Raw genomic sequence first — 24564 nt, 5'->3', positions numbered from 1 at the left:
TTCATGTTTGAATCCATGGAAAGAGAATATATGTTTAGAAAGAGAAAATTAGAGAGGGTGGATGATAATCAAATGCAGCCATTGTTTGTACTACTTATATTGGAGGATGGCATTGGCACTAACATATGCTCCGTGAACAAAACTAAGCTTTCAGACATCCCATTATCCACAAGTTTGCACATATATAATCGTATCTCAACCACTATAATGTGCATCACGATTTCAATCATTTGTCATTTTGGGTGTGATGATAAACGAAATATCTCTATCATATATAATATAATAAAATAAAATTATTGCAGCCAATTACTGTTTAAATAAATATATTGGTTAAACAACTTATACACTAAATAATCTCACCTACTCATGCAAGGCCTACACTGGCTTTAAGGTCTCAACATATATCATTCCACACTAAATTCAGTTAGCCATTTTATGTATACTCCTACACAGAAATTTGTAATTTTGTAACCGATATTTATTCATTGATGAGTGGTTTGCTAAAATCGAATTACCGATTAATTAATGAGCACAAGGAGTGCACGCTATTAGTCTCGTCGTTAATTAGTAGAGTTCCACTTACCGTCGACTTGTGATTTTGAAGACACTTTACTACAAAATAAAGTACTCACTCCATTATAGAATAGTGCAGTGCTAGGTAATAATCTGGTATAATTAAGTTTTAATATTGTTTAAATACACGCTCGTTATGCTTTAATGAACATTATTATTTCATAGTAAATACTTTTAACGAACGACCGAGCTCAATAAATTCTTTGCCCAAAAGTTAAATGGGAACTTACCAACGTGGTTCTGGGGAAATTTAATATTTTCAAAAATAATTAGTCTCCAATCATTTACATCAAACTCAAATTCATTTTTGAGTATATGTCACACCAAAAAATAGTTTTACTCTAACTATTTGCACCATATTTAAGATTTCACCATTTTTTGGATTTTGTCTCACAAAACTTTTGCAGTAACACCAAATATGACGTTATTTCACAAAAACACTAAAAATGAGTTTGAGTTTGATGTATGGTTGGAGAAGATTTCTACACCAAAACTCATTTTTAGTGTATGATTGGAGATGGTGTTAAGCACTTTAATTTGTGCTCTGTAAAATTATTCACATTAATTAAAATAATAGCTCGTTGTGCTTGGTAAAGTTATTTACTTTAATTAAAATTATTTAATTTGTTCAAATTAAAACTTACCTTGCAAATATATTTTATTTTGAAATTATTCTTTATTAGTTTGGTTTTATAAATTTATGTTTTATAATTAAAAGCTTGGTATATGCATCCACAATTATTTCTCTGAAATACATTGATTTATTCTGTCTCAAATCTCGCGCGCAAAATCGAGTCTTATGCCGGAAAAACCTCTGTCCGATGAGAAGCCCGCCGACGCTGTCGTCCAAGCTTCCGGCGACGCGAGCGTCTCCTTTGTTGTCATTCACACGTCCCTTATATTTATCCTCCCTCGTTCGGTTCACTTTGGGAGTGGAAATTTTAAGCTTGTAAGCCTAATAAATTCGAAAATGGGGAAAATGGAATATATTCTTGTATATTCGTGTTATAATTATAATTGATTTGCATTGAGTATTTTTATGTAATGTTATAAGGTGATTAAGCCCCAAGTAGTAGCTGAGGAAAGGATTAAGTGTAGTGCTAAAAAGACCATTGTAGTGAGGTTTTTGGACTTAAAATATTTCTACTAAAATCATGGCGTTAAGTAGATCACTGCATAATATCTATTGCTTGTAATTGTTTCAAAAGAAAAGAGAAGTATTATATTTTTAATGGATGCTTGATGCATCAACTGGTACTAGTAACCGATAAAATTATTATGCATCTTTAAAGATCAATTCTATATAAAGATATATTCCTAAATATGCAGCCACCATGTTGATTCCTTTCTTGCTTGCCTTTGGATCAAGACAAGGTTCATCTTAAGTTGATGGTCTTCCTCATCTTCTGATCTTCTTTTTGAGTTGCAAACGGCCTTCATGATATTGGAAATCTGGTAAAAATGCATAACCCATTGCAACTCCAGCAACTATTCCACTTGCATAACCTGATCCAGCAAATCTCCAATCGAATAAGTTCTCTTTGCTTGAGTCGTCACCCTGTGATGGAGGTTGCAGTGTAGATCCAGTAGGCCCCGAACAACTTCTTGACAGTGGCTCTCCCAATCCAGGGTTCCCAAGATAGGAGTGATTTGTGTAGGCATTGAACTGGTATCCTTTTGGTATAAGCCCTGTCAAATTGTTGTTCGATACATTAAGAAAGGAAAGGAAAGTTAGGCTGATAAGCTGCTGAGGAATTACTCCAGAGAGTTTATTGGTTGAGAGGTCTAAGGATTCAAGCTCGACCAAGTCCCCAAGCGATAAAGGGATTCTTCCATCAAAACCATTTCTTGACAAGTTGAGGACAACCAGTGATTTCAGGTTCCCAATCTCACCGGGGATCTTGCCATGGAACCTGTTGTTGGACAAATCAAGAGATACGAAAATGGTCAGTATCCGCACCATCTCATTTCCTTTACTCATGATTGTCACTGAATCTTGATAGTACTCATATTGCCCTATCGTTTTCAGGTTTGCAGACTTGATTTCTGTGTTCATCAGCATCTCATCGAGGCTGCTGAGGAATTCTCCTGGCAAATCTCCAGTGAACTGGTTGGAAGATAGGTTGATTATCCCCAGTTTTGGGAGAGAGAAGTTTCTCCTTGGAAGTTGTATTTGACCGTGGAGATTGTTGTTCCTCAAGACCAGAACTCTCAAGTTGGGAAGCTTCTCTAGCCAGGAGGGAAACACATCTGTGATCATGTTTTTCCCAAGATCCAACACCTCGAGCATTTTGCAGTTTTCTAATGACCGTGGAAGTTTCCCTTCCAAGAGAGATTGTTGTTGATATTCAGAGACCTCAGGCTGCTGGCTAATGCAAACTCCGGTGGGATTTGCCGGTATTTGTTCCCCTGCAGGTTTAAGACAGTTAGGTTGGACATCAAGCCTAGACATTCGGGGATCAATCCACTTAGCTGATTTTGAGAAGCATCAAGAATGGAGAGGCTGCTCATATTGCAGATCCCACTCGGAAGTGATCCCTGAAGCAGATTGCTTCGAAGATCAAGGGTCGTCAATGAAGTCAAGGAGACATTGGGTAGGAACTCTTCTATAGATTCAAGACTGTTACGTGAAAGGAGGACGTATTGAAGTGTGCTCTTCCAAATCCAGTTGGGTACTTGTCCCTTTATTTTGTTTCCGGATAGGTCGAGGTACCATAGGCAGTCTAGCAGCTGCAGAAACTTTGGAAACTTGAAAACAGAGCAGGATCGCATCGCCAGTATACCTAATGATAGAGAAAATGTGGTGTTTACTTGACTAGATTCCCTCGGAAAGTCAACCTCGTTGTCTGAAAGATCCAGCTCATTTAGATAGCCAGTCCACAACCAGTCAGGAATATGCCCTTGGATTCGGTTGTTTGAAAGATTCAGAGTCCTCAGCTGTTCTTGTTTCTTGAGGAAAGTTGGGAACTCTGTCAAGTTGCATCTGCTCAACTTTAGTTCATCCAGGCTTGGAAACATCAAATCTGGATCATCGTTTTTGATGTTTAAGCTATTGAATGACAGGTCGAGGCTTGTTAAGTTGCTGAGATGCTTGAAAGCCTCCAGCTTCACGGAGCCGGTGAATCTGTTACTGGCAAGTGAAAGATAAGTGAGACTTGTTATCTCACTCATTGACGTTGGTATTTCACCACTCAGATTGTTCCCATTTAGATACACCTTCTCCAGTACTGAAGAGGAGGATGAAAATTCCCTGAGTTCTCCACTAAAACGGTTATCGTTCAAGTACAGAACTTTCAGGGATGGAAGAGTGAAAAGATGAGGATCTATGGGGCCTGTGAGGCGATTGAAAGATAAATGTTGGTCTTGAAGTTTTGGGAGACTGCTCGGCCTGAAACTCGGGATTGAGCCCTCTATGCTATTATAGCTTATGTCTACTTCAGTTGCACTGGTGAGGTTTGCGAATGATGGTGGGATCAGACCGGAAAAGTTGCAGGTGTAGAGGAGCAAATTTGTCAGACTCCAAATTGCCAAATGAATCTGGCAATTTTCCACGGAAGCTCGTCTCGTAGAGGGAAACCCATCTCAATAAACTCTTCAAAGGAAACTCAGGCAGTTCGCCTGCCAGGGATGGATTTCTGCTCACATCAATGCTTTCTAATCTTGGTAGCAAGAAAACATTTGGAGAAAAGTTCCCATAAAGTTGGGTTGATCGAGATCCAACACTCGCAAATCCCGAAAACTGACTAAAAAATGGGGCACCTCAGAGGAGAGATTGTTTCTGTGAAGCTTGAGAGTGTTTAAAAACTTGAGATTTTGAAAATAGGTGTGGATGGGGCCCTTGAGCTTGCAGGTTGACAAACTCAAGAATTTGAGATTAGGAAGCACAGACAGCGCTTGAGACCAGCTCGAGCCTTGAGCTGAAAGATCAACATAATCAAGGTTGAGCTCTGTCAATGCTCTCAGGTTTCTAACAAATGACTCAAGATTTGGTTTATCGAGCCTCAGCCTATGTTTCTCCTCAAAAGCAAATATGCGGTTGTAGTCCGGATCATTGAAAGTCGGGGGCAGCTCACAGAAGAAGACCGTGGAGAGATCAAGGGATTCAAGCCTCACTAAACTGGAAATCCCGGCTGGAACTTGATCAGAGAAGCAGGAAAAGGAGAGATTCAGGTGAGTTAAGTTCGAGAGCCTCTCTAAACCTGAAGGAATTGGAGTAAGCTGGAAGTTGTTGCCAGCCAGATTGAGACGCTGGAGGTGGCGAAGATTGAATATGGCATCGATGTCTCCAGCTGAGAGACTGCTGTAGCTGAGGTTGAGGCCAACGACAAAGCCAGAGTGGTCGCATGTGACGCCATCCCACGAGCAGCAGTCCTTCGTTGTCCCATTTTGCCACCTTCATTGATGAGTTATCATCAAATGTGACAGTGGAGGAGTTGGGGCTGAGGACATCCTTCTGCAGCTGCACCAGTGATGCTGCCTGATCGTTGAGGCACCGGTGCTTGCTTCTGCTGCTGCGTCCGTGTGAATATTGTGAGGCAAAGGCTAGAAATATGAGGAAGTGCAAAGAGTTATACTTGCATGTGAGATCCATTGTTTCTGGTTATTTTGTGAATGGTTTATGGTTGGAACCTTGGTAGATTTATATAGAATGCCGGTCATGTCAATTTGCTTAAGATTAAGCAAGGCAGATATTTCTTCTCTTTTCTCTTGTTCAAAATGCGTGTTGTCTTGGTCCGCAAACGGTTAGGGCAAGCTGGGTATTTTCTAGTCCAAAAAAGTTGGAAATGAAAAAGGGAGAAAGATGAAGTGAGAATTAAGTAAGAGAAAGTAAAGTAGAAGAGAAGAAATGTGTTGACTTTTACTAAAATGGGAAATGACTCTACTACTATGGAACGGATGGAGCAATATTTATTCACATTTGCTAATATCGGAACAAGATCACACATGCCTTGTCACTCCTAACCGTACATTTGGCTCAATATCGGCAACTCAGTGTTGATATCTGAACATAATCGGACATGCTTCATCATCTATTGATGCACATCTAGCTCGAACATTGGTATGCTTGTTACTATTTTAGATTTTTACGGGAGCTATGTATGAACTCTTTTATTGAAGCATAGTCGATACGTGAAGTGGAGATCAACGAAATCTTGGTAAGTTGATTTCATCTCAACTTGTAAGTTTGATGTGGTACCGTTCACATTCTAAATATTAGTATTTATTTACATGATTTATAATAAGTTAAATAATGTTAGTAGAATTCCAACTCTTAATTTTGGACGACAGAAATCAATCAACCAACAAGCCTTCCATGACAGCTTGATAGTATTTTTTGTCATGTACTTGTAGATTCCACTAAATTGAATTATGACTTGTGAATGTTGTTCAGTCCTTTTGGAGAAATATCTTTCATGCTTCAACGATGGAAGTGGATTTGGAAATCTACTTTGAAATTTCTTTGATAAGAAATATATACTTTTGTTCATAAAAAATTAACGTTACTTCTTCACACAAAGTGAAATCCGTGCTGGTCCAAATTCAATCAATAATAGTTCAACGGTTGCAAATACGGTTAAATTCTATATTACCTCCAACCATAAAAATTAGTTTTAGCTGTGAACTATGCAATTTTAATGCAAAATAAGTACTAAAATAAAGATGAAAAGAAAAATATAATTGAAGTGTTGTCACTGAAAAATGAAATTCATCTTATTAATGAGAAAAAACTTGAAATAATAGGAGACTAGGAGGCAATAAAACTAATAAGTAAAAGTGGAATCCTTACTCCACTAATTTTTTCAACTCACTTGTTTTATATTTCTTAAAATTCGTACCGAGTCAAACGTGGACTCCTGTTATGGGACGGAGGTAGTATATGATAACTAAATTATATATTTATACATACGACGTGTAGTATCACCCATGGAAATAGTAATTCTACCGAAATTGAATATTAGCTAAGTATGATTTGATGCTCAATGAAAAGGAAAGATTCAGAAGAGTGAAATGTTTTCACTGAAGAATATGGAAAATATTTTTGACTGAAAATGAGTGTGGAAATATAAAACAATGTGAAAAAGAGTAGTCCTCTAATATCGCATACGAATTTCCAAAGCAATTAATTTTGTGGAAATCAGAGCTCTCTGAGCGTTGAAGAATCCCAGAGACCTATATATGAAAAATGTAATACAATTAAATAATTTTATTTGGTTTTTATTTTCCTTATTATAACTAACAAAATGGAGGTTGATTTATAGTGTAACTTTTAAGTAAACATAAATACCTACATAAATTATACTATTATAATGCTCAGAAAAATAAAGTTCATGTACGATTATTGAAAAAGTTCTGAAAAAGTAAAGGCCATCTAAAGTCTAAACTTTCACATTTTACAAAATAAAGAGTAATGGTTGCTTGGGCTTGTATTTGGGGTTGGCCCAATGTACCCAAAATCTGGATTTCAACTATCAACCCAGTTTGATGGTGGTATTAAGTCTCTAAATTTTTGTACATTTGATCATGTCATTTCTATTTTTTTTTTCAAAAACTTTAATTGATAAAATCATAAACCCTTTAATACATATGTTAACTTTCTATGATAGGTTTTTTAACCAGGAATCAGCATTACAAGTAATTTCGACTACCAACTCCAATTTGGGGTATAATTTTTTTTTTTCAAACTTCAAAATTAATTGATAATATCATAACCTTTATTGGATTACGTTGATTTTCTAGTGTAGATTTTTCGCATGAATCAATATTAGGTGTCGTATTAATAATCCTTTTGTGGCTAGATTAGATATTTAGATTGGTCGATCTAATGGATTCAACGAGAAGTATGATTCAAAGTGTGAGTCTAAAATGGAGATCTTTTTTCTCTATATCTATATAACACTATTAATAGTTTAATTTAATACCGTAGCAGCATTTTCTCTCCGGTCATCCATCCCTATACATTTTTTTTTCATTTGTTGTTGTTTTATTTATTGTTTTTCTTTCTTAACTAAGTTTTGATTTTGCAAATAAATATTATCATCAATTAACTTGTTAAATTTAAAGTCAAATTTGTATATATCATACTAATTTAAATCTTTAATTTCGATATTTTAAGTGGAACATTGGTGACTATCAATGCGTGTGGGCATAGAGAGAGATAAGGACATGAATCCTCTGCCGTGGCAAAATGGACAACAAAGAATATTGTGTAGATCAAAGCCACTCATTTATGCATAAAAGAAAATAATCTAACTTAATAAAAATCAATGGAGGGATATGATTTGCACAATATCCTCTGCTGTGTATTTTGCCACAACAGAGGATCCAAGTCCGAGAAATAAAAGGTGCTTAAACGGTTCTAACAAGAAGCAGATTACAATTCAATATTATTTTTTTATATAATTTAATATATTGATAAATCTAACTTAACTGAATTAATATTGAATTTGAGTGGATTGAAACATTAATTGATTTTTAGATTTAAACCGTGTTAAATTTGTGAACTCTATTTTCTAAAGTGTTTAAACTGTGATGCTGCCTTTGAATATACAATTATGACTTAAATCCAATTTTGACTCAAATCACAAGTTTGTTATTTTTCTCCAAAAGAGCTTATACAAATAAAATATCATTTCACATGATAGAAATTCAACTGTATAACAAATTTGATGTAACAATGAATGATTTATTGATTGTTCAGTTCTGAACAAAAAAGTCACTATAAGATCAATTGGTATTGGAAATTCCATTCAACATTTGTTTAGCCAACAAAGGGAAAAAGAAATTCAATTTTACAACTCATTTTTTTAATAAAAATGCTAAATTTTAGAACTTTTTTTTAAAAAAAGAATTGTCAACATAAATTAGTCCGTCTCGTTTGATGATTATTTACAAAATAGTACTACACTTGGCATCACTCTTACCCATCAATCAACGATATGAATATTGTTGTATTGTTGTTTTGTATTTTTTGTGTGTTTATTTGATATTTTAGGTATTATGAGTCCTATTAACCACAAATCCACCCTTAAAGACCGAATTAGAGACCAAATTAGAGCCACTCAATTTTCTTAATCTTATGGTTATGATTAATTTACAATTAATTTAATATTTTATTAAATAAAAACGTTTTTTTTTTAGATTTTTTTTAAATTTTTTTAATTTTTTAATTTTTTTAATTTATTTTTATTTTTTTAATTTTATTTTATTTTATTCGATAAAAACTTGCTGGAGTAAATAATGAACTATATTCACTACATAATGAACTAAATATGTATGTTATGAACTTATTACTTCATTCAGTCGTGCTATTACTTCATTCCGTTAGTTTATTACTTCATTTATTCATGCTATTACTTCATTCTGTTAGTTTATTACTTCATTCCGTTAGTTTATTACTTCATTAAGTCATGTTATTACTTCATTCCATTAGTTTATTACTTCATAATGTGTTATGACATAATTATCTTTCAGTTGGGTTTAGGGTTATTACTTCATTCCGTTAGTTTATCACTTCATTCAGTCATGTTATTACTTCATTTTATTAGTTTAGTACTTCATTCCGTTAGTTTATTACTTCATTCAGTCATGCTCTTACTTCATTCCGTTAGTTTAATACTTCATTCAGTTATGTTATTACCTCATTTCATTAGTTTACTAGTACTTCATTTCATTAGTTTATTACTTCATTTTATTAGTTTATTACTTCATAATGTGTTATGACATAATTATCTTTTAGTTGAAGTAAATTCAGTATATAATGAATGCGAAAAATTACTTCATAACATACATTCATTTAGTTCATTATGTAGTGAATATAGTTCATTATTTACTCCAGCAAGTTTTTATAAAAAAATTAAATTAATTTTAAAAAAAAAAATTTAAAAAAAAATTAAAAAAAATTAAAAAAAATAGTTAAAAAAAATCTTTAACAAAAATTTTAAAATTTAAAAAAAAATAAATAAATTAAAAACATTTTTATTTAATAAAATATTAAATTAATTCTAAATTAATCATAATCATAAGATAAAGAAAAATGAGTGGCCCAAATTTGATTTCTAGTTCTGTCCTTAAGAAGGGTTCGACATTGATCACAACTCTATATTTCTACATGTTGGATTATTATTTTTTTAGTATTGAATTATTTAAAATTATAAATAAATACAGAAACATCGATTCGGAATCGGAATCGACCGGTTCTTAACCGTCTGGTTCCAATTCCAATTCTAGTTCAAAGATTAATGAAAAACTAAAATTGATTCACCGGTCAACCGGTTAGAATTGGAACCGACCAAATAAACAGGCTTAGGGAGAGACCTTCACAATTCAATCCGTAGATATATCAATATGTGACAAATGAAAATATTGGTGATTTCAGAAAATACATTGATTTCAATATTATATGGCATTATTTAAGATGAAACAATTTCATTGACGGGAACCTATTTAATTGGACCGGCCGAATATGCGGGGCCTAGATAGAGACCTCCTCAATTCAATCTATATGATACATCTATGTGTGACAAATGAAAATATTGGTGAGTGGTGACATCAGAAAAGATGTTGATCTTCTATAGTTCTATATTATATGACATTTAAAGGATGATGACAATTTTTATTGATCGGAACCCAATTTATTTTGTCCTAATTTATTTATTTTGTCCAAATTTCTTCACTATTTTTATAGGAACAATTTATGGAGTCACATGCAGTTTTTAATTCTTGAGTCAGTACTCACTACTCAGTACTATCAGCCTTGTGACGTTTTTTAACGTATTTAGAGCATCCCCATCCGTGCTCTTAGCTAAGAGCCGGAAGTGGGTCCGGATCCACTTTTACCGTTTGTCCTTTGCTAAGAGCACAACACCCACATCCGTGCTCTTAGCTAAGGACAAGCTCAAAGGTCCCACCATTCTATTATTCAATTTAAATAAAAACATTTTCATAATATTAAAATACATTAAAAATACCCAAAATACTATTACAAATTACAAAATAATTAAAAATTACATAATTAAAATCCTAAAAATTAAAAATTACACTACTCGTTGCCGAATTTCGCCCAAATGTGATTGATTAGATCTTTTTGTAGCTCAGTGTGGGCTCTTGTATCGCGCATTGTGTGTCTTCTTTCCATCCTCTCGTTCACCGTCGTATGTACACCTCGGCGTGGGGGAGACCTCGCGGTTGAGCTTCCGGCTTCATCCTCGTCGTAAAAGTTAGCCGCCATCGGTCCTTCGTCAGCTATAATCATGTTGTGCAAGATAATACACGTGTACATGATGTTGGCGATATTCTTAAAGTACCAAAGCCGAGAAGGGGACTTCACAATGTTGAATCGGCCTTGAAGGACACCAAAAGCTCTTTCGACGTCTTTCCGAGCAGACTCTTGACGCTGCGCAAAAAGAATCCGTCTTTGCTCTTGTGGATTGCTGAACGACTTCACAAAAGTCGACCACCTTGGGTAGATACCATCGGCGAGATAGTAACCCATGTGGTATGCATTTCCGTTGACGGTGAAGTCGATCGCCGGTGCTACACCATTCAAAACATCATCGAAGAGTGGTGAAGAATATAACACGTTCAAGTCGTTGTTGGATCCGGCAACACCGAAATATGCATGCCAAATCCATAGGCGGTAGTCGGCGACCGCTTCAAGGATAAGCGTTGGACCGCCACCTTTGTGGCCGCTTAAGTGTTGCCCCCTCAAAGCAGTCGGGCAATTCTTCCACTTCCAATGCATACAGTCAATGCTGCCTAGCATACCGGGAAAACCGTGGACTGTTTCATGAAGACGAAGCAACCGTTGACAATCGTCGGTGGCGGGTGCCCGAAGGAATTCCTCGCCGAAAGCATAAGGAACGCCATCGCAAAAACTCTTGAAGCATAGGATTCCAGTTGACTCACCGACATGCAAATACTCGTCGAAGAGGTCAGCCGTTTGCCCAGTAGCAAGTTGTCGGATGGCACAAGTACACTTTTGCAACGCCGTGAGACTTTGCCGACCGGTTGTGTCTGCACCTTCTTGAAAGTATTCAACGCGGGTGGACAATGTGTTGACAATACGCATAAACAACCGTTTTGACATGCGAAAACGGCGCCGAAAGTAATCTTCTGGATACCGCGGCTGGTCGGAAAAATAGTCGGCAACGAGCCTTTCATGGGCTCCCTCTCGATCACGAGGGATGTAGCGATGTTTTGCTCTAGTTGGTTGAGGAGGAGGGGCGAGGTTATTGGCGGCGACATAGGCTTTATAGGCGGCACGATATTGTTTATAATATTCTTGTTCTTCGCGCTCCGCTTCCGCAATGAGATTGGTGAAATCCATTTTTGAATTTTTTAGAGAGAGTTTGGGTGAGAGAGGAAGATGTAGATGATTTAGTATGAAAAAGTATGAATGAGAGATAATTTGATGTGAAAAGTGGATGATGAATGTGTGTAATTATAAATGATTTTGGGATTAAAAAAAAATCACAAAAATCCAAAAAAAACGTCTATAAACAGCTCTATTTTTTTGAAAATCCAAAATTTTTTTATTTTTATTTTTTGGTATTATTTTGAATTATTTATGATTTTTTTTTTTAAAAAAAAATCGAATTTGCCAACGGCTATGCCGTTGGGCAATAAGAAGACGCCACGTATGACTGCTCAGCGGCACGGACGTGCTCTTAGCTAAGAGCAGCGCCGTGCCGCTGGCACGGACGGACAGCTCGCAGCGGCGGACGAACGAGCTCGTGCTCAGCGGCACAGACGGACGGACAACAAAACTCCACCGCTATTCTCTTAGTAGTATAATCTATATAATCCTCTCTTCATCCAACAAAGTGGACCATTTATTTTCTATATGTATTAGATGTATTCGTCGTGATAATTTTTATTTTATTTTCAAAACAAAAAATAAAATTTGATATTCACATTTTTTTTTAGCAAATTTGCTAACTTTTTAATTTTTTTTTTACTTAGTTTGTTAGACTATTTTTTATAAAAACATATAGAAATTTTCAGAATGTATGTTTTTCATATAGTACATTTTTTTTTAATTAGTGATGCCTCCAATTACTCAATGAAACCGAAAATCATAATGCATTAACTATCTCATTAAAAGCCAAAACAGCGTTAGAATAGCGCAAGAATAGAAGGTGCTTTGATTTCATGTATGATTTCATGTTTTGTGCTATTTTGTCGTATTTTTGTATGAATCTAAAATGCAGATCTAAAAGCTCCAAATCTATAACGATAATACTATTAATTTAATTCCGTGGCAGCATTCTCCCTCCTGTCATCCATCCCTATACAATTTTTTTTTTTCATTTGTCGATGCTTTATTTATTGTTATTCTTTCCTTACATTGCAAATAAATATTATCATTATTAACTTGTTAAATTAGTAAAATAAGTTTTAAAGTCAAATTTGTATACATCAAACTAATTTAAATATTTGATTTCGACATTTTTTGGAGGAACATTGGTGACGTAATGCGTGTGGGCTATGGGAAGAGACCTCCTCAATCTATATCTATTTGTGACAAATGAAAATATTGGTGATATCAGAAAAGATATTGAATACGGCACTATTTAAGATGAAGACTATTTTCCTAATTCCTTGACTTTTTTTTAGGAACAATTTGTGGCACGAAGTTCTATACAGTTCGTGATTCTCGTGGTCTGGTGCGACTTTGTGAAGTTTAATTATTTTTAATTTAGATTTTCTTCGTGGCCACAGTATGAGCCTTTGACTTTCGTTTTTTAATTAGTTTAATATTCTCTCCATCCTAATTAGGCTGAGTAAAATATATGACATAATAAAAATAAGACTGATTGAATATTTTATTTTTTTATTAAAAAAATGATTCAATTTAGTTAGGACGTTCTAAAAAAAGATTTAGTGGGAATGATTGGAGTGGTTGGGACATTCTATAAAAAAACCCCCTTCACCACCAAAGCTCCCCATAGTCGGAAATCTCCACCAACTCGGAACATCCCTTCCTCACTGTTTTTTATACTTTATTCTCTCTACTTTTTCCTTTCTCTTACATTTTTATCTATTTATTTAACACACCCAACATTTCTTTCTAAAACTCCGTGCTGAAAAGTTTTGCCTTAACAATGAAGAAACGGAGGAAATATTAAAATGTGAGTGGAAAAAGTTGGAGGAATGTGAGACCTACTTACCATTTATAATACAAGTAAAATAACTCTTATTGTAGGACGAGGGAGGGGAGTATAAAGTTTCTCACAAACTTAAGCAATCTATTGAAAAATATTAGTGTCAATTCGAAGTTAATTTATATTTTGGATGACTCATGTTATTTAGTACTCCCTCCGTTCCGGGTTAGTCGCACGTTTACTGTTGGGCACGGAGGTTAAGAAATTATATTAAATAAATAGGAGAGATGAAAAAAGTAGGAAAGATAAGAGAGAGTAAAGTAAATGATAGAATAAGAAAAGAGTGATTAGATGTTTTGTCTTTTGTTAAAAAAGGAAAGAGTGCAAATAACTTGGGACGCCCAAAAAGGAAACTAGTGCAAGTAACGCGAGACGGAGGGAGTATATTGAATTTGAGTTTCGTGTTGATTAATCAATTATGAGGTTCCGATCATTCAGAACCAACGGTCTGTGAACTCTACCATCGTCACTATCACACTCCTATTGGTTATTTTGTTTGCTTAAATTAAAATCCCACACACATTGTTTCATCTCAATTCCGATACAAACCTTAGACATGGAGGAAATCCAAGTAACTCCCTTTATTCCCATGACTCTTCTCTCCCTCGTCTTGCTATGGTACATCACCCGAATCTTCCTCAAATCATCAAGCAACAAAAAACAGCCCCCTTCACCACCAAAGCTCCCCATAATCGGAAATCTCCACCAACTCGGATCATCCCTTCCCCACCGCGGTCTCCACTCCTTATCCCAAAAGCACGGCCCTCTCATGCTCCTCCACTTCGGCAGCGTCCCTGTCCTCGTCGTCTCCTCCGCCGAATTCGCCCGTGAAATCATGGTCACTCACGACACCACCTTCGCCAACCGCCCCCGCTTCAAGGCCATGATGAAGATGGTCTACGGATGCAGAGACGTCTCGCTCTCGTCCTATGGCGAATACTGGCGGCGCCTGCGGAGCATCGTTGTTCTCCAGCTGCTCAGCAACAAAAGGGTCCAATCTTACCGCGTGATCCGCGAAGAAGAAGCTGCACTTGTTGTGAAGAAGGTTCGAGAAGCTTCTGGTAATCACACTGCGGTGGACTTGAGTGCGATGTTTGAGAGTTTTAGTAATGATGTGATCGGAAGATCGGCCTTTGGCGGGAAGCTGAGCGATTCGGAAAATGGGAGGAAATTCTTAAAGGCCATGGCGGATTTGATGGAGCTTTTAGGGGTTATCGATATAGGTGATTTTATACCGTGGCTTGCTTGGATTGGACGTGTTAATGGTTTTGATAGGAGACTTGATGACACTGCTAAAAAGATTGATCTTGTTTTGGAGAGTGTGATTCAAGAACGGATGCAGGAAGAAAATGGACAACATTTTGTGGATATTTTGCTTGATATCTATAATGATAAAACTGCTGATGCCTCTATTGATCGAGATAGCCTCAAAGCAATAATTTTGGTAATCATTCTCTTTCTTCTTTGTCTACATCTATATATTCTATGTCTCATTTTTTTTTTTGCATTTACAATTTCAATTTCCTTGATATATTTTTAACACTAGGAGTATTTTTGATTTATTATCCACTTTGTTGTGTTTTAGTTACACTTCACAATTTTTTAAAATTAATAGTGGAACTGTATGGTTTGATAATTCGTAGAGTTTTTTTTTAGTTTTGTTTTAATAATGGTTAATTTTTTGGCCAAATTTGGTCTTGTGCTTGTATCATTCAAAATTTGAATGAAATGACAAAGTTTCAATAGTTGATTTTTTACAATGATTTTTTCAGACGGAACTTCGTCGTTTTGAGTCCCAAAAATAATAAAAAAATTAGTCATCTTTCCACTTTCTATTTGTTCATTTCTATTTTACATATAAATCATCTCATGTATACTTTCCTGAACGGCGACTCGTCTACAACTTTTCCAAAATTGGTTAAATAAGATACTCCCGTCTACAACTTTTCCAAAATTGGTTAAATAAGATACTCCCCCTCGTCTGCCATTTTAGTCCCATTTTGACTTGGTACAATTTTTAAGAAATTATTTAACCGAAGAGAAATAGGAAAATGAGTTAGTCCTCACTTTTACATATTGATATTATAATAGAACATCTGTAATGAGTTAGTTGAATGATGTGATCTATTTATCCAAAATTGAAAAAAATAAATTGGACTTTAAATTGTGAACATCTTAAACATTGTTTTGCAAACAGAGGAAATAATTGAAAATTTTAAATTGTCAAAACATAAAATTTCCTGATTTATCGTGTAAATCTATTAAAAATTGGGCCAAAGAAACCAGGATGAAAACTATTATAGGCAACTAACCCTTTTACGAGTAAAGTGTTTATTGGTCCATTATATTACATTGTTTTTGAGTGATAAAAAACTATGGGATAGAGGACTTAAACCGTTTGCTAATATGCGTCAAGATAGGGTGTTTTTGTACTATCTTGTTTCCACGTTACATCTCGTATTTGTATTTTTGTCAAAATGCACATCCACCATGATATTACTATTATAGTACTCCCTCTGTCATAATAATTGTCACTTTTAGTAAGGGCACGAATTTTAAGAAATGTAAAGAAAAATTGATGAGATTTGTTAGTGGAATGTAACCCACTTTTTTATATTGGTTTTGTAATAAAATATGATGTGATGGAAGTGAGTTAGTGGAATGTGAGACCTACTTACCATGTATGGTAAAAATGAAGTGTAATAATTATTGTGGGACGGAAGGAATATGATATTCAACTTCCATTGCATTGATTTGGCAGGATGTATTCGTTGGTGGAACTGATACAGTATCCACAACTATGGAATGGACAATGTCGGAACTCTTACGACACCCCACAGTGATGGAGAAGTTGCAACATGAAGTAAGAGGAATTGTGAAGCAAAACCAAGAGATAGTTACCGATGATGATCTACAAAAAATGCATTACTTGAAGGCTGTGATCAAGGAAGCAATGCGTTTACATCCACCACTCCCACTACTTGTGCCTAGGCTTGCAAGCAAAGATGTACAAGTGAAAGGTTTCGACATTTCTGCAGGAACAATCGTGATGATCAACGCGTGGGCTATAGGAAGGGACCTCGTCTCATGGGAGAAACCAGAAACGTTTATGCCCGAGAGATTCTTGAATTCTTCTATAGACTTCAAGGGCCTAGATTTCGAGCTGATTCCGTTTGGGGGTGGACGAAGAGGCTGTCCTGGGATCACATTGGCTTCTGCCGGGATGGAGCTTCTTTTAGCTGATCTGGTTCGGAAATTCGACTGGAAATTGGCTAAAGGTGTTGAACCGAAAGATTTGGACATGAGTGAGAGTCCCGGGTTGACAGTCCATAGAGCCGTTCCTCTTCTTGCACTTGCATCTCCCGCTACATGATTTGGAACACTATACTATATCATAGGATGTTGTTGCTATATATGCAGTTTCAATCAATGCAACATACATATATATGTATATGTAGATTTTAAGCACTCATAAGTTTTATGTGGTTTTTGTCAAGGGCATGCAAGTTTGTAAGTTATAGAATAAAAGTACTATTGACATATGTTTCCCTTCAATTTATATTTGGCTTTTTCCTATACTTAAATGGAGTATGAATGATGCTTGCCAACAAGGACGTAGCTAACAATTTATTTTGGAAGATATAAAAATATAGACAAATTTTATGAATTTGAGATAGGAAGCATAGTATATATGGATAGGGGAGTGATGAATTGCTAGTCTACAATTTGCCACGTGTAATTTTCGTTTTTATTAATAAAATCAAAAAAGATAAAAAAAAACGCCAAATTAGGGTTTTAGATGAAAATGCAATATAGTGTTTCGGAAATATCAATACAATGCTTTGAGAATGTCAACACGGTGCTTTAAGAATGTTAACACATTGCTTATATTGACATTCTACATGTATTATATTGACATAATTTATATAGTATGTTGACATTTCTGCTTTACGAAAAAATTGAAAAATATTCGATTTTTTTTTCAAATTTTGACGTCGGAACATATGCATATGTGATATCGTTGGAATCTTTATAAAATTATCTTTAATTTGATATATGTTATATGAATTTAAAGTTTTGGGATTTCTTTTAAAAGTTAGTTATAACTAAACATGTAGTTAATTGACATTAATACCCCTATTGATATTTTATGGAATTAATCCTATGGCTTTATTGACGTTTTTTGTTGATCGTATTGATATTTCTTGGTTGATGATCTAGACCCTTAATTTGAATATCTAATGGCTATTATTTAGTTATAGTTAGCAATTAGGTATTGAGTTAACAATATAACACTCCCCATATATGGATATATGCCATATATGGATATATGTAATTGGAAATTTATATTCGCAACAATACATGAATCAGTATTATGTAACGGATAAATCTGTATCATACTGCTCCATATTTTTCTCTCCTATTTTAAAATATTCAACATTTTTTTTCTTTTTACTTTATTCATCTTTTTAAATTTAAAATATTTAATTAACTTTTTTCTCTCTTTAACATAAATTTTTTTAAAGAGTGTATAAAACCTCGAGGAAGGGATCAATTCCTTACAAAAAGAGTATGCCCAATGGAGCAAGGCAAAATCTTGATTTTCAATACCAATCTCAATTTGGTGTTGTACACACCTGATCAATTTGCAGTTTCTATTTTTATACCAATCCTCCTAAATTGATTGGATTAGTCAAGGTCTATACATGCCTAAGAAAATTAAAGTTCTCTCTTTACACAAGGTGAAACCCGTGTGGGTCCATAAAGAAAAGTTTTGGTTGTAGTCAATACGAGTTTTAATACCATAAAATTAGTAAATAAAGATGAAAGAAAAACATAGTTCAAGTGTTGATAGTGTAAAATGAAATTCATCTCATTTGTGAGAAAAAAAACCCTGAAATTGTAAGAGACTAGGAGGTAATTTTGGTGGACACAAATGAAAAAAATGACTACTTTTTGTGGATGAAGATCATAAAATTGTCTGTTGTCATAAAAACATTGACATAAAAGAATCATTAACTTCCAAAAAATATTAATGTAACAGTAATAGATACGATTTTCCGTTAACACAAAAAAGACACAATTATTATGGAAGTATAAATGGTAACTAAATTATACTACTATTGTTTTACATACGACGTGTAGTATCACCATGGCAATAGTAATCCTACCGAAATTGAATACTAGCAGTTAAGACTTAAATATGATTTGACTCTCACTGAAAAGGAAAGAGTGGGAAGAGTTGAATGTTTTCATTGAATATTTCCTTGAATGAAAATGAATGTGGAAACAGAAAACAATGAGAAGGAGTAGCACTCTCGTCTAATCTCTCATACGAATTTCCAAAGCAATTAATTGTGTGGAAATCAGATCTCTTTAGCTTGGAAGAACCCCAGACTAGTAGAGTAGTAGGGATGTCAATCGGGTCGGTCCATCGGGTTTTGAGCCAACCCTACTCGGGTTGCGGGTCAATCGGATGCGGGCTAATCGGGTTGTGATTTCTTTCGGGTTATGAAAGTTCAACCATTACCCTAAAAGCTCAGGTTTGGAGCTAGCCCGTCGGGTTAATCGGGTTGCTATCGATAGGATTAATATGCGATCAATCCTATAAATCATGATGAAAATTAGTTACATTTATAAAATATAAAATATTTAAAATTAGTTATATTTATAAAATGTAAAATATTTAATTATGATAAATTTGAGATATATGCTTAAACTCAATCGTTTATGATTAAATAGTAATATTTGAGATATTTTGTGAAATTTTAATGCATGTTTTAAAAATTTAAATATTATTTTTGTGAATTTGAAGTTTTTAATTTATTTATAAATTATTATATTAATAAAAATTCAATATATAATTTTTCTATTTAATATAAAATTTAAAGTTATTTTTTTTAGTTATCTATATTATAAAATTAATTAGTGAAGTGTCGAATTATGAGAAAAAAAATACTCAAAAAATTAAACATAAATACTTAAATAAATTAAATGATAATGCTCAGAAAATAAAAGTTCATGTACGATTATTAAAAAGAATTCTAAAAAGTAATTTACCAATTAGGTGCCAATTTAATATAATGACTTACCGATTGTGCGGGAGATTTAATATTTTTTTATAAATAATTCGTTAATAAGCAATTTGTGATAGGGGTGGTTCAATATGGTATACCATACTGTGAATGTCATACTGTATACCGTACATACGGTAAGACAAAAGTTTATACTAATACCGTACTGAATTTTTCGGTGTACCGGAAATTCGGTAAGATAGTTTTTTATGTTGTTATCATATTGTGTTTTCGGTATATCGTACCGTATTTCGGTATATTGTACTTTTGCGGTATACCGAAATGAAGTACAACATAGAGTTATACCTGTTATATCGGAAAAAAAAATCTATTATACCCAAAATATTCAAACAAAAAACAATTCTAGTGTTCAATTACTCCAAAAAGTCCGAAACAATTAAAATTCACCACAATCAAATCTTGTTCATACAATCATTCTTTTTAAATTTTAGTATAAATATAACATAAATATATATATGAGTACGTTAAGGTCTTACTACCTCCTTAGTGTTAAGCATCAAACATATAACGGTCCTTGAATTATTGGAATGGATGGTTGTAGTAAGCTACATATTAAACTAAAATGCTATATTATTTGACTAAAATGCTACATTATTTGACTAAAATAATACATTATTAGTTAAATTACATTATTAGACTAATAATCTATATTATTAGATGAGACTTGATATTAATCTAATGGTTACATTACAAGATTCAATAGATAACAATAGCTTTTATTTTAAACAATACTAGTATTAATACTCGTGTTATGCACGGGCCTTATGATTTTTAACTAACGAGAACGAATTGTAAATAATTGAAAAGAAATATAAATTAATATAGTTACGTTCACATTAAAAAGTATATTGGTTTTTATTGGACTTTTAAGAGAAAGATACATATTCGGCACACAATTCAATATATGTTTAATTTGTGATATTAATGGAGAAAAATATATTTGTTAATTAGAATAAAATATAGAAGTAAATATTTGTTAATTAGAATAAGATATAAAAAAAGGAAAAAATAAGCAATGAGTGGGATTTGAATAACAAATTGTTGGAATAATCGACGCAAATACAAAATAACAGAACACTCTCACCAATTCTTTCATGCAAGCTTTAACACCCCGATTTTTCCTATTTTATTTTTGACCTCGAAAGGATATCGAATGGGTAGCCAATTGAAAGAGTATTGAATGTGCACAATCGACTAAGAGGAATCTTAATTTGTGCATCAAAATTTTACTTGTCAAATTTTATGAAAATAGTTTAAATGCAAGAAACAGAGCATAGTGGGCTTAAATTAAGGGAGTATATATATATGCACACGTAAGATTAGTATTTGTAAAGCATATAAATATAGTTATTTATAGACTATAATTAAATGAAAGTAGTAGAGAAATATAGTACGCATGAGAGTCAAGTTTTAAATGGCTACACATATATACGCATGTAAATGCGTGGCGTGACATCGCGTCGATTTTTTTCAACAATAAAAATAGGAGTACTACTTTTGATATCTGTAATGTTTCATTTCTTTCAATAATGTAAATCAAAAAGAAAAAAAAGAAACAAAGAAAAGAAAAATGAGTGAAATACGTGTACAATTTCATTAAACTACATGTATATAATATGTGTACCAAGTAGATAGATGTGAATTTATAAATTGTCTTTATTTGTATTTATTTTATACTTTAAAATAAGAAGTGCTTTTTTTTATATGAAAAAAATGAGAGGACACGTGTAGTGATAAAACAGTGCATGTCTTGCACCTAGTGTTTATTTGAATCCATATGTAAGTGGTTTAGTTAGCTCACGTATGAGTATGGTCAATTATATATGTACACATGAAAGCATTAAAAAAAAAGGAAGAGAAGAGGGGGGAGAGAAAAAGATTAAAGAAAAACGTAGAGGAAACTTCAGTTGATGAGATGAGAAAATAATGAAAAAAGGAAATTGAGAGGTAAGGAAAAGCTCATCAGAACTCGTGTATATAGGCTATATCTACGAGCAAGTCAAGGTCGGAGTATGGAAACTCGAGTTAAGGAAATTAAACAAACGAGGTGAACTTTTCTATCCTACATACTAATGTGGATAAAAATATGAAAATGTGAATCTATGTTTGTGGTTTATGTAAATGATGTTGTCTTGCCATAAATGATTTGTTTTATGCCTATCTGTTTGGTTGGAACGTAAGAATCGAATTCGGGTCCAAGTGAGGGTGGTGTCCCTACTCGGATTAGTGTACACAAGTGGCCGTGGAAGGTGGCCACCTTCCACGGGTCACAAATAAAGTTATGGAGGCCGTGGGAGGTGGCCACCTCCCCGGCTGGAGAAAAAGGTAGGTGGCCGTGGGAGAGCACCATCTCCACGGCACTTGGTGTTCAGATATGGCAAAAGAAAGAAAGAACTTACACTGATCAGTCGAACTTTAGCTCACAAAGAATTTAGTAAGCTCGGGCCTTTTAAGAGAAAACCCTCGAGTGTTACTGTGATGGCATGACAATATTTTCATTTTATGTATGTATATTTCGGCAATGTGTTCACTGAGTATTTTTATACTCAGCCCTGCATATATTTCTAAATGTGCAGGTTGAGCAGTGACGGTGGAGAATGCTGAAGAGTTATGATTTTCCTTTTATTTTAAGTAGAGGCTCTTGGCGGTGCATGTCTCCATACATGTGACCGTGTTCATTCCACTGCGTATTAAGGTTCTAGATGACATCGACTGTTACTCTGATAATTATTTATTAAAATGTAAGATTTCCATTCAAGTTCTGGTGATTAAGAGTTGATTTGAAATTTTTTGTCCCTTTGATTCTAGGTGAATATTCGGTCATTGTTTACCCCCTTTCTATTCCCCTCTTCTTACTTCCCACCCCTAGTCACGGTTTCACGGCTTTGCTATTCATAGCAAAGTGCGGTCGTGATACAAGCTATATGTAAAAATTTCTTTCGGTCTTAACTCTCTTTCTATAGCTTGAAGAAGAAGCAATAGAATAGGGAAAAAATCCAATATCTTCTCTATAGTCATTGTCTCCGTACGGGAATAGAAGTGGATACTAAAGTCCAAGATAAAAGAAGGATGTTGTTCACTGATGCACTTTAATTATCCTGATAATGTAACACCCTCTATCCGGCATCTGCAGGCCGAGTAGGTAATGTCACCCATCAAGTATGGCAATTTAAAATTTTCATTTTCTTAACCATTCAAAACCAAATGTTTAAATCAAAATGTAACATTTACAATTACATCAGAAGTAAGTTAATATAAAATTTTGTGCTAACATGCCACAACTAACAATTCGCAACGTCTATGATAGAGCTCAACGACCCACCGGCGATGCAGCGCTGAGACAGACATGAAGAAAGGTTGACCCATACTCTCCAATGTCGACTAACCTGTAGCACACCCAACACTTCAGCCAAAAATTCTCTACAAGCAGTAATCATTTAACTTAAATTTCTAAATATTCTTATTATCATTATATTTTCCAAATACTACCACATCTATCATATTATTATCGTCTTATTAAGTTCTAACATAAATTGGGCAGCACCTCCATTGTAACAAACACATGCCCATGCTCAGACTCCAGCAATAGACATTATCAATCGTAGAACATATCAACAACCATCAACGTTTCCATAGTATCAAGTATTTGACATCTACAAAGCAAATCACATACCAACACACATAGCACATATACAGACCAAGTCTGTTTCACATACCCAAACACATAAATAGCCCCACTAAGTGCTTAGTGACAGACTAGGGTACGCGGACCAGATCAGAAACAAAATCAGATGCAGAGCGAGATTTGTCCTCGAGAGGACTCCGCACAGACCACCCATTTAGGGTGCAGACAGAGATCGGAGATCACAGATACCAGATAAATCAGAGACAGAGACAGAGACTATCCTCGCTTCGGTTATCAAGAAGACTAGTGATTGAAGATAATGCAGCGCTGCTGTCCTATAGAATGTCAATTGTACCCATAGAACACACTCAAGCACGGAGCGTAAGCACAATCAAATATACTTTATTTCTGACAGTTTCCAACATAATGTATCAACATAGACATATGAGACATTATCACATATCATCACATGTAATCACATTTATATACATCTTATCAGCATATGTCATTTATCACAGCAGAGATGTATATTATTATTATAACATATTATTTCTAATATCAGCATAAACTCATAGGGGTGTACTAGTATAACAACTAATTTTAAAGTTACAACGTACATCCAACCACGTGCTGCCACATGGCACGAAAAATGCAATATTGTATACAGAAAAATGCAATACGCATTTGTAGAAGCTATAAATGAATTTCGGCAGATTGCATTTTTGTTATATGCAGATTGCATTTTTTATTGCTAAGTTTTGCATTTTAGATATTGACTGTTTAAATTGCATTTTATATATAGACGGATTGCATTTTTATATGTGAAAATGCAAAACTTAACAATAAAAAATGCAATTTATGTGAAAATGCAAAACTCAACACTATAAAATGCAATTTACATACAACAAAAATGCAATCTGCGAAAATGCATATACAACTAGATTGCATTTTTGTGTATAAAATATTGTATATTTTGTGCCACATGGCAGTATTAGATTGGATGTACGTTGTGACTCTAAATAAGGGGGCACCCTAGTGCTCCCCTAAACTCTTTTATATATATATATATATATATATATATATATATATATATATATATATATATATA

The 24564-nt window shown here is 34.2% G+C and overlaps 3 protein-coding genes and 1 long non-coding RNA gene across 4 annotated transcripts; 2 read left to right on the top strand and 2 right to left on the bottom strand.

Annotated features, from left to right (window-relative positions):
* Positions 1-1795: 1795 nt before the first annotated feature.
* Positions 1796-3901, bottom strand: LOC125219071 (receptor-like protein 33). Its single transcript, XM_048120933.1, has one exon. The coding sequence runs from the start codon at positions 3023-3025 to the stop codon at positions 1973-1975; it is 1053 nt and encodes a 350-aa protein (XP_047976890.1). The 5' UTR covers positions 3026-3901; the 3' UTR covers positions 1796-1972.
* LOC125220551 (receptor-like protein 7) lies at positions 3062-5164 on the bottom strand. Its single transcript, XM_048122712.1, has 4 exons — positions 5067-5164; positions 4333-4966; positions 3250-4110; positions 3062-3124 (listed from the first exon to the last, which is right to left on the bottom strand). The coding sequence occupies exons 1-4, from the start codon at positions 5162-5164 to the stop codon at positions 3062-3064; spliced, it is 1656 nt and encodes a 551-aa protein (XP_047978669.1).
* Positions 5165-14292: 9128 nt separating this feature from the next.
* LOC125224237 (cytochrome P450 736A117-like) lies at positions 14293-17295 on the top strand. Its single transcript, XM_048127600.1, has 2 exons — positions 14293-15180; positions 16498-17295. The coding sequence occupies exons 1-2, from the start codon at positions 14293-14295 to the stop codon at positions 17107-17109; spliced, it is 1500 nt and encodes a 499-aa protein (XP_047983557.1). The 3' UTR covers positions 17110-17295.
* Positions 17296-21514: 4219 nt separating this feature from the next.
* LOC125224581 lies at positions 21515-22617 on the top strand. The gene is made up of 2 exons (XR_007176887.1): positions 21515-21878; positions 22408-22617. It is a non-coding gene; the product is annotated as an uncharacterized LOC125224581 (long non-coding RNA).
* Positions 22618-24564: the final 1947 nt, after the last annotated feature.

This window comes from Salvia hispanica, chromosome 4 (genome assembly GCF_023119035.1).
Source record: "Salvia hispanica cultivar TCC Black 2014 chromosome 4, UniMelb_Shisp_WGS_1.0, whole genome shotgun sequence".
NCBI classification, from domain to species: Eukaryota; Viridiplantae; Streptophyta; class Magnoliopsida; order Lamiales; family Lamiaceae; genus Salvia; species Salvia hispanica.
This window is presented reverse-complemented; position numbering and strand designations above follow the sequence as displayed.

Excerpts from the sequence above, each read along its gene's own strand:
- LOC125219071 (XM_048120933.1), bottom strand. The coding sequence starts at position 3,025 with ATGTCTAGGCTTGATGTCCAACCTAACTGTCTTAAACCTGCAGGGGAA.
- LOC125220551 (XM_048122712.1), bottom strand. The coding sequence starts at position 5,164 with ATGGATCTCACATGCAAGTATAACTCTTTGCACTTCCTCATATTTCTA. Across the intron at positions 4,967-5,066 it reads AGCAGCAGAAGCAAGCACCG|GTGGCAAAATGGGACAACGA; the intron begins GTGCCTCAACGA and ends TCATCAATGAAG. Across the intron at positions 4,111-4,332 it reads GAAACAATCTCTCCTCTGAG|ATTCATTTGGCAATTTGGAG; the intron begins GTGCCCCATTTT and ends GAAAATTGCCAG.
- LOC125224237 (XM_048127600.1), top strand. The coding sequence starts at position 14,293 with ATGGAGGAAATCCAAGTAACTCCCTTTATTCCCATGACTCTTCTCTCC. Across the intron at positions 15,181-16,497 it reads GCCTCAAAGCAATAATTTTG|GATGTATTCGTTGGTGGAAC; the intron begins GTAATCATTCTC and ends TTGATTTGGCAG.